The sequence below is a fragment of the Fonticula alba genome (genome assembly GCF_000388065.1).
Source record: "Fonticula alba strain ATCC 38817 unplaced genomic scaffold supercont2.4, whole genome shotgun sequence".
Lineage (NCBI taxonomy): Eukaryota > Rotosphaerida > Fonticulaceae > Fonticula > Fonticula alba.
The window spans coordinates 1,268,729-1,278,228 of NW_009242974.1; the positions used below are offsets into that span (position 1 = coordinate 1,268,729).

A 9,500-nucleotide genomic window follows, 5' to 3' on the forward strand; every position below is an offset into this window, starting at 1 on the left:
GGGGGGGGGGTGTACGAACTGTCCATGTTGTTGAGGGCCGAGTTGACGATGCTCCGTGGGTCCTTGGGGGCCGCGTCGGTCGGCGCGTCGGGAGCACTGGCGGCCTCCTGATCACCATCTGCAGGTTGATCGACGTGTCAATATCCAACACACAAGAGAGGCCAGGGGATTTCCCACGCCGGAGTGGGCGGCACGTACCGGGATCAACGGCGTCCGACCGGAGGACCGCCCCACCGGAGAGAACGGAGATCCGGTTGTCGAAGAGGTCCTTGCACAGCTGAGAGTCCATGAGAGGAGGCGAGGTGAGTAGGGGGACAAAGGTGCCGCAGGAAAGCGGGCACAAGTGGGACTCACCTGGCAGAGGTAACCAACGAAGGAAGAAAACTCGCCACGGATGTCGTATGGCGATTTGGGTTGGTAGTCCAGGAGAAGTGCGTCCGAGGGTCGGAAAGGGATGAGCTCGGTGTCGCACAGGAAGTGCACCGTAGACTCGACGTCATCTGGCGTGCGGAATGTGATCTTGAATTCGGGGGGCTCAGCACGCTGGCGAGAGAGAGAGAGAGAGGTTAGAGGGGAGAAAAGAAGAAGGAAAGCGCCGCAGCCCTGGCGAAAGAGATGCAAAAGAGAGAGAGAGCGGCGGAGGGGAAGAAAGGCCGCGCACGTCATCTTGCGAGGATGGGGGGGCAACCCCGGCAGGGGCCATGGCGCCGGGAGGCGAATCGGTTGCAGCTGCCCGGCGGGTGACGATCGTCCCGGCCGAGGACAGGGCAAGAGTCCGGCTGAGGTCCTCCACCGAGCGGATGGATCCGAGTGGGGTGCGGAAGAAGACCCGCCGGCGTCCGGACGCCGAGATGCGGTAGATGCTCATGGAGTACTGGTGCGTGATGTTGATGGCGCTGGAACCAAAGCCTCCCGAAGTGCCGGTCACATCCTGCTGGGCGGGAGACCGGCGCACGAGGGACAACTCGAATCCGGCAGCTGGCACGTCCAACTCCGCCCCCGACTCCACCACCGGTGTTACTGGCAGGATGAAGAGGATGGAGGAGGTGAGGACGCCAGGACGAGGGTTGGAGGGGGCCGCCGTGGTGGCGGATGCCGTGGCGGCGGATGTCGAGGTCGAGGCCGGCATCGGGCCGGCGATCTCCCTGCCTCCGTGAACGGAGGCCATTTGCAGGAGGGATGAGCCGGGAGAGGTGGGAAGGGGAGGAGGGGGAGAGGGAAGGAGGGAGGGGAAGGAGGGAGGGAGAGAGGGAGCGGGGTTCTTTGACGGTCCCGGGCATTTTCCCGCCTGGAAGAGAGGGGCTTTTTTCGGCCCGGAGTACACACCACCAAAAGGGGCCGGGCCAGGGCCGGGCAGGAGGAAAAAAGCTCGCGCGCGCAGGAGCGCGGCTATCGATCGGCCGAGCCAACGCCGGACTGCCGCCGGGAACCGTGGGCATCTAACTTGGGAATGTGCTCGCACTTGGGTCCTCGCGTGATCCCTCGACTGGGGCCTGATTCCGGGGAGCGTGTGATGTGATGCATCGGGACGCAGATGGGTGTGACCCCGCGAACCGGACAGTGGGGCGAACACGGCCACACAGTGGCTCTGGCCGAGGAACGACCCCGGGCGAACATTGAGACAAATAAAAGATCGACCTGCGGATGGAGGGTTGGGCCTTGGGATTGTGCGGGAGGGTGGTCGTCAGGCGAGATGCAGGGGGGGGCGCAAGCAATTCTTTATTCCCGGGAGTCCCGGGGAGGGGGAGGCCCGGGGGGGGGCGGGCGGGCGGGGGGGCGATCAAGCCTGTTGGGGCCGTGGGGCAGGGCGCCACGAATCGGGTCGAGCGTGCCGGTGCCGGGCGATGCCGACCGCCAGGGACCGGGAGAACATAGTACAACCGACCGGGAGACGGCAACGAGAGCTGGCCGCGACGTGGGGGCCCGGGCGCGAGGGGGGGGGGGTCTGGCCTGCCTCTCAGCCATTGGGCTGGCCCATGTTTGGATGATGCATGATCGGGCGGCCTGAGGGCGCGCGAGTCGCGGCGGGGGGTGGCGAAAACCGGCCACTTGGCGACGGGATCGACCGAGACCAAGTGGCCGGTGGCAGGGGTCGGGGGGGGATCTGGTATTCCCACGTCGGCGGCTGGGATCCAGGGGAGGGGTCCCTTTCTGGGGGGGGGGGGGGGATTGCCGTTCAAGGACGCTGCTGGGCAGGGCCGGCGCGGCGGACGGCCGACAGTGCCTCCCCCCGTGGCGCCCAACCTTGTGTGTGTGTGTGTGTTCCCCTCCGCGGGTTGCACCAAACACGGGGGTAGTCGTTGGGGGGCAAGCGGGGGACCGGAGGGGCTCTTGGCTTAGAAACGATGTGTCAAGCGACACGGCGCCGCGCGCAGAGGGCCGAGGAAAAGGCCGCATTAATAATGGATTGAACATGTCCTTCGACCAACACTCATGACTTCGGATTCTGACACATACACACGGAGGCGGCCTGCATTATTCCAGCCCTCGGGGGGGGGGGGGATGTGCTGTGTTTGTGCGACCGGTGGACTGGCCTTATTTTTACAGCTGCCGCTGCCCCCTCTCCGCTCGGGTTGCGATCGAGACCCTTGGCTCTGGTGGCTTCGCGGGGGGGGGGGGGGGGCAACGGCGAGGAGCTGTTCATCCCCCTGGCAACATTTGCCGGGCCACGGAGCCGCCCTGGTCCCCTCGCGGCTGGCCGGCCAGCCGGGCCGGGCCGCCGCGCGCCGAGGGCGACCCGGCAAGATGCGCGAAGGTCGGTCGTGCCCAGGACTCTCGGGTCTCGGGCGGCGTGGGCACGGCTGTCCGTGAGGGCATGGGTGCAAGCGCCGGCACCCCGAACGGACCCGGCCCCTCCCGCGTCGCGCGCGCGCCCCCCCCCCCTCCCCCTACGGCGCCCGGGCCTCGGGCTGGTGTTGCCAAGGGAGGGGGCACAGCGGGTGGGCCTTGTCCGGACGCGCAGACACCCCGGCCCGACAGGCGGCCTCCCCGAGGCGCCGGCCGTCGTCTTCCGGGCCGCGGCCCGATGGCGGGTGTCTGCTCGCTGTTTGCCACCGCTGGTGTGTCCGGTTGGGCGCGACTTCGGGCGCCCGCTGGGGCCCGGACATAACCCCCCCCCCCCCCCGCCCTCGCCCAAAGAGCCTGCCTTGGACCGGGTATCACCAGGGGGAGCGCTGCTTGTTTGGTCGTTGTTTGCAGCGGGCTAGGTACGAGCTTCGCCGGGGGGGCGGGGGGGGGGGGGCGGCGGCGGGGGGCGGGAGAGGCTGACAGCCTGCCCGCCGGCCCGCCCATCGCCGCGGCGGTTCGGGCCGCCTCCTTTCACCGGTGGCGTTGCCCGGGGGAATATTGCTGCTCGGGCTTGGCGTGCGTGGCGGCCGGCGAGGGCCCCCTCGCCCACTCGCCGCGTGTGGCCCCTGCGATGGGCACCTGTGTGCTCTCGGTGGCCCGGCCAAGGGCTCTGTGGGCCGGCCGATGGGCAGATGCGTGCGTGCGTGCGTGCGTGCGTGCGTGCACGCTTGAGGGGTCTGTCGTTCCTCTGTCAGCGCTTGAACGCCAAGGAAGATTGTTCCAAACGGGGGCCGACTGACGCTGTCCCCCTTGTGCCCCCTTCTCATCTGGCGTGTGGAGGTTGTCCCCGGGCCTCCTCGTCCCTCCTCTCGGCGCGCCGGTGTGCTTTCCGTCCTGGGCCGAGGGGCAAGGGCCTCTCGAGAGGCTGGCGCCCAGGAGTGTGTATGGTGTGTGTGGGGTGTGCATGCGTGCGTCTCTCTCCCCCTCTCTCTCTCTCTCTGTCTCTCTGTCTCTCCCTCTCTTTCTCTGTGCGTGAGCGCGTGTGTGTTTGTGTGTCGGCCCCACTTCGTGGTGTAGCCACGCGTCAGCCCACCCCAGGGGGGGAGAATGACACATGGGCGGGTGTTAAGTTTGTCGGGATATGTGTAGGGCGCGCGCGCGAACGCGCATGCCGGAGGCTCCTGCCTGTGGCCATTCCTCCGACCGTGCGGGGCCGAAGAAGGCGGCTGGGCGGGCCGACATCCACCTCGGGACAGAGTGCCCGCCTGCCTTGGAGCGCGCCTGGCCGGAGTGCTGAGACACCTGGGCGGCCACGGTTTTCTGGGAAAGCCCCTCTCGCCCTTCCGGCGGACAGGTTCTCTGAGAAGCTGACCGGGGTGCAGTGGGCCGCCTCTCCCCTCCACGCCCGACCCCTCAGCCCCACAGCCTCTCTCTCTCTCCCCCTCTCGCTCTCTCTCGCTCTCTCTCGCTCTCTCGCTCTCTCTCTCATCCTCTCTCTCGCCCTCCCTGAGGGCCAGCTCGCCGCTGTTTGTCTGTTCCCCTCGCGGCGAGCAGAGGGGCCCTGGGCAGAGTGGCTTGGGCGGGTTTTTCCCCCTCCGATGTTCCGGGCTTCTCACTGCGCGCGGGCCGATTGCGCGCGCACGCACGCCCGTGGACCGCAACCGCCCTTGATCCGGCCCTCAGGGGCGCATGCCTGGAATGCGTTTTCCCTGCCCGAGCGCGCGCGCGCGCGCGCGTCCGCGGCCGCGCCCGCGCCCGCGCCCGCGCACACTCGGCCAATCCCGCCACCCAGGCTGCTGGCATCACAGCCGGGGGAATGCCCGTCCCGGCTCCGTCCCCCTCGGGGTCATGGTCGTTTATTTGGCCCCCGGGGCCGGCGGGCGGGGGCGAGTGCTGGGATCCAGAAATGCCCAGCCCTTCTCGGCGCCCCGCTCGGTGGCGCGGGGCATGGGCGAGAGAGGGCCGAGCCGGTGCGGTCAAAGGGGGGCGCGCTCGTCCCCCGACAGTCGAGACACCCGGCGGCAGGGGCGGGGAGACATGGTCCGCGGCCGGGGGGGGCGGGGGGCTGAATGTCGCGAACCTGTGCCGCCCAAAGGCTCGCCCCAGGGCCAGCCTTGCCCTGTTCCCCCGCCCCCCGCCCCCTCTTTGACCCCCTCGTGTTCTGGGGCGGAGACCTGGGGCTGGCAGTACCCGCGCGAGTGAAGGGGCCGGAACGGGGTCGGGCGCGAGCGGCGAGGGCCTGCACCGTCGGCCCCGCGACATGGTTCTCCGTGAACTGGCGCGCGCGCGTGCCCCCGCGTAGGCGCGCGCGCCCAGGGCGGCAGGGGCCCGTGAGAGGCCCCCCCCCTGCAAATGTGGCTGCGTGCGGGCCAGCCCGTGGTTCCCCGCAAGGGGTGCACAGGGACAGGGGAAGGGGTGCCTCCGGGACAGTTCCCCCCCCCCCCCCCGCCCCCGCCGTCGCCCCCCTCCCCCACCGCACGTCCGCGCACACACGCCGGTGAGGGGGCTTTTTTTCTGGGACCATCGGGCGGTTGATCCAACGGGCCCTCAGCATATTCCCCACTTCCCCCCTCTCTCTCTCCCCCCCCTCCCGACACCTCCTCCGGCTCCAACTGTACCTCCCTCACTTCTGCCCTCCCGCCTTCCTCCTCCCCCTTCCGCCTTCCTCCCGCGTGTGCATATCTGCGCACTCATGCATGCTCCATTCTCCCCTCCTCTCTTCTCTCTCCCCCTCCATGCCCCGGTGCTCCAACACACGCACACGCCCGCACCCACCCCACATGTGTCCCCTGTCGGCGGGCAGTGCACTCTCATCCCCCCTCCCCCCTCATTGTCTCCCTGCCCTCTCTTCCTCGGCGCTAACTTCTCTCCACCCTCGCGCGCCCCCCCCCCTTCTCAGCTCGCCACTTTTCTCCTCCCCTCTCCCTCGCCACAAAACATCACCATGAGCAGCATCAACGAGGACAAGCTTATCCGCCTACAGCACATCAATGAGTGCCTCCGCGCGGACCTCGAGCGCGAGCGCGTCAAGGTCTCGGTCGCCAGCAAGTCGTGCGTTTTCCACTCTCCTCCGTTCCTTCTCTCTCCCCCATGCTCGCCCGCTTGTGCCCCCCCCCTCTCTCGACGTGAACCCCTGCACTGCTCTCTAACTCACTCGGCCCTCACCCTGCCCCTTCCTCCATCTGTCTCTCCCTTGCCCTGTCCTTTCTGCAGCCTCATCGACTTCACTCTCGAGACCATGGACCCTCTGATCCACACCAGCCAGATCGACACCAACCAGAACCCCTTCACCAAGAATGCCCGCAGCCGTGCCTGCGCACTCTTCTAAGTGTCTCTCCCTCTTCCTGAGGAGGATCAGAGCGAGCGGGTACGCACACACTCGCCTCCCCCAGTTGCACGCTCCATTTGCCCCCGCCCGCCCCCTTGCTGCTCCTGCACACGCTCCTAACCGCCATCCTCCCCTCCCCCTTCTCACGCCATCCCCACGCACCAACACAGGGAGCACACCCTTCCTCCTTTGTTCCTCCTCCCCTCTCTTCTTCTGCGTGCCGCACCCGATCCCCCCCCGTGTGAGACCCCACCTAGAGTTCCCTCTTGCCCCTCAGTTCTCCGTTTGAGGGGACCTAGCATGTCACGCGTGTGTGCTGCCGCGCCGCCGATGCGCACGCCACCACTCCGTGTGTGCGCCCCCTCTTCCCTCCTCTCTCCCACCACCGTCCTTGTCTCTTCTTCCGCTTCTTCCGCCTCTCTGCTCTCCCTTCCCCCTTCCCTCCTTCTCCTTTGCAAGTGGCAGGGCTGGGCGGACTTGTGGGGTGTCGAGCTTGTGAAGTTCCGCCGTGCCCGCCCTCCTCTCTCCCTCTCTCTCTCTCTCAGAAATCGCCCGAAGAGGCGTCTTGCTGAACCTCCCCCCCCCCCTCGTGTGCGGCACACAGCGCCACTCTCCGGGACGAGGGGCGGCGGCATCTCTCAGTGCACCCGGCTCTCCTTCTTCCTCTTCCGACCCCTGTCTCTTCCCATGTGGGTGGCATGTGTGTCGGTTGTCGTCTCGCCGCCTGCCTCTGTGTGTCCTCTTCTCCTGCCTCCTCTTTCGCTCTCCTCCCCCCTCTCGCGTGCACACATTCGTGCGCCCGGAGGGAGGGTGGTGGTACTTCAGATATTCTCCTCCCCGGGCACCGCATGCGAGCGCTTCTCCAGCCTCCCCACAGCCGTGTATCCCCCCTCCGCCCCTCCCTCTCCTCTCTTGCCTGCCTCCCAGTGAGATGATGGCGGTCCTTGTGTGCAGTGCCCGCGCACCGCGCATCGCGCCGGGTGCGGCTGCTCCGCTCTTCCCTCCTCCTCTCCCTCTTCCTCCTCGACACGCGCATCCGATGCTAGTTCTCCATTCGGAGCGTGCTGAGGGTGGCAGTCTGGCAGGCGTTTCCCCTCTCTTGTGGATGCGCACGGGCTGTGCCTCCCCATCCTCCTCCTCCTCCTCTTCTTCTTCTTCTTCTTCTTCTTCTTCTTGTGTGTGTGTTTGTGTGCGCATGGTCGCATGGAGGCCTATCCTTCCTCTCCCTCTCTGGACATGTTGGTGCCCTTCGTTGCTCCTCCTTGTGCACGCTCCCCGCAATCCCAAAATATACCCATAAATCCTACACATGTGTGTTTCCTACGGCTGCACCTCTCTCTCTCTCTCTCTCTCTCTCTTACGCGCACACACCATACTTCACAAAGCGGAGGGGCGATTGAAGCCCCACCGACCATGGGTACCAAGCCGGGGGGTATGTCGCTCGCAGCCGCCTCTCGCGGGTCAGGGCCCACCGCGACCGTATGCCGGGAAGCCCTCCTCTGGGCGCTGGTGTGTTGGCGCGCGGGGCTTCCTCCTGTCTCTCTCAGCCAGGCGCGCGCTCCTGCCGGCAGCCGACAGGCAGCTCGGCTGTGAGCGGTTGCCATGCGCCCCCCGCCGCCCCTCTCCTCCCCTCGCGAACGGTAGCCTCGGCATAAAGGCAGGCAGTTCGCCCAGCAGACCACGCATGACTCCCCCGCTCGCTCGCAAAACGCACCATGAAGAGCGCCCTCTCTTTCTCCCTCCCTGGGTGAGCGGCGCATCCTCCGAGCGAGCCCAGACCACTGGAAAAAAGATGCGCCCAGCCGAGGGCCACAGCCGCGGCCGGTGGATTGCCGGGGACAAGCTTGTGACCTCCCGGGCGCCGGTGCAGCGCCCCGGGGCGCACCCGCCCGCCGCCCGAGAGGCAAGGCAGCGGGTGGGCCAGTCCCTTGCCCAGTGCTGGCCTCAAAGCGGCACCACTGCCAGCGCTGTGAGAGGAACTCCCCCACAGAGGCCGCGGAGGTCTGGCATTTTTGAATGCGAGCGAGAGTCCCCCCGGAGCTCCGCCCAGGGGCGCGAGCGGGGGGAAGTGTCGCGGGAGAGGGCCGCGCGCGCGCACACATTTCACCACATCTTCCGATATATATAGAAATATATGGAACGACCCCGACATGCGCTGGGGAATGGAGAAATTGTGTGGCAAGCTGGGGGCAGCCCCCTGCAGGGGAAAATTGGCTCCTGGCAGCCCTCAGTCAAGGGCTTTTGGGCGGGCCAGGTATTAGGACAAGCGAAGGAGAATCACGCACTTCATGTGGGCGGGGAGTATCACGCCCGGGAGCCCTAATCACACGACAAAGGCGCCTCCGCTCCCTGGCCTGACGAGTCAAGATATGGAGACAGCCCGCGGCAGGGGGGCCTCCGCCGCGGCCGGGGGGCACGCCTCCCATGCGGTTTTCGGGTCCGAGAACGGGGGGGGGGGGGGGCGAGGCGGCTGGCCAACTGACGCCAGCCGGGGCCCCCTCGCCAGGTTGCTGCACCCTTTGTGGAAGATCCGACGGACATGGGCCGGCTCGGGGGAAGGAGGTTCCCTCCTTTTTTTGGGCCCGGGGCCGGAGTGAGACGCGCACTCATTCCACCCTGTTCCGGGCCAGGCGGCGGGATCTGTCAAGTGGCGCCCCCCCCCCCCGGCGTGCCCGTGCAGCGGACAGCCGGTCCCCGCGCATTGTGATGCGGGGCTACTGGCTCCGGCGGTCTCTCCTGGCCACAATCCGCGGGATACCACAGGTGGGGGGCGAGGGCGGGGGCAGGCCCCCAGACACATGTATGTTGTCCCGAGAAGCGGGTGTTTGTGTGCTTTCGCACACTTGTCGCCGGGCCGGCTGCGGCCCCGGCTTTCTCTCTGCCTTTCGCACTGCCTCCTGAAAACCAGCAGCCGGGGCTCCTTTTTCGGATCATCGTGCAGAAGATCCGGACCCGGCGCCCCAACGGAGACGGGGGGGGGGGGGGGGGGCCGGGGGCGGAGCGAGGCAGGCCGCACACGCGTGTTCAGATCGCGCCCGGGAGTGCGCCCACCACTCCCTGCCCGGCGGGGCACCTGGGCGCGCGCGCGCGGCCTGCGCTCTGCATGACGAGCGAGATGAGACGGCGGCCTCGGTTATGGGGCCCCTTGCCGGGTGTCGGCCTGGGAAAGCACTGGGAGGCTATCATGGTCTCCAATCGCATACCGTGCCGAAATGGCCGGCCCGGTATCCTGCCCTCGGCGCCGCCCCCCGATCAGGTGGCACACGTTCCCCCCCCCTCCCGGACTGGGCTCTCCTGCTGGTCCACATAGACCCTGCCTGTACCCGAGGCCGATCCCCGCGCAGCATGCCGCCCCTGGAGAGTGCGGGCAGCGGGACGGGGGGGG

The 9,500-nt window shown here is 67.9% G+C and overlaps 2 protein-coding genes across 2 annotated transcripts in view; one reads left to right on the forward strand and one right to left on the reverse strand.

Annotated features, from left to right (window-relative positions):
- H696_02809 (hypothetical protein) overlaps positions 1 to 1,129 on the reverse strand; it is a gene marked incomplete at both ends in the record, with an annotated part of 4,472 nt that extends 3,343 nt beyond the window's left edge. Inside the window, 4 exons of the mRNA XM_009496709.1 lie at positions 20 to 118; positions 199 to 277; positions 355 to 543; positions 662 to 1,129. Coding sequence (XP_009494984.1) covers positions 20 to 118; positions 199 to 277; positions 355 to 543; positions 662 to 1,129 — 835 coding nt within the window. The remainder of the gene's footprint in view (positions 1 to 19; positions 119 to 198; positions 278 to 354; positions 544 to 661) is intronic.
- A 4,602-nt stretch (positions 1,130 to 5,731) lies between these two features.
- Positions 5,732 to 6,115, forward strand: H696_02810 (hypothetical protein; the record flags this gene model as incomplete). Its single annotated transcript, XM_009496710.1, has 2 exons — positions 5,732 to 5,838; positions 6,001 to 6,115. The coding sequence occupies 2 exons, from the start codon at positions 5,732 to 5,734 to the stop codon at positions 6,113 to 6,115; spliced, it is 222 nt and encodes a 73-aa protein (XP_009494985.1).
- Between the last annotated feature and the right edge of the window lie 3,385 nt (positions 6,116 to 9,500).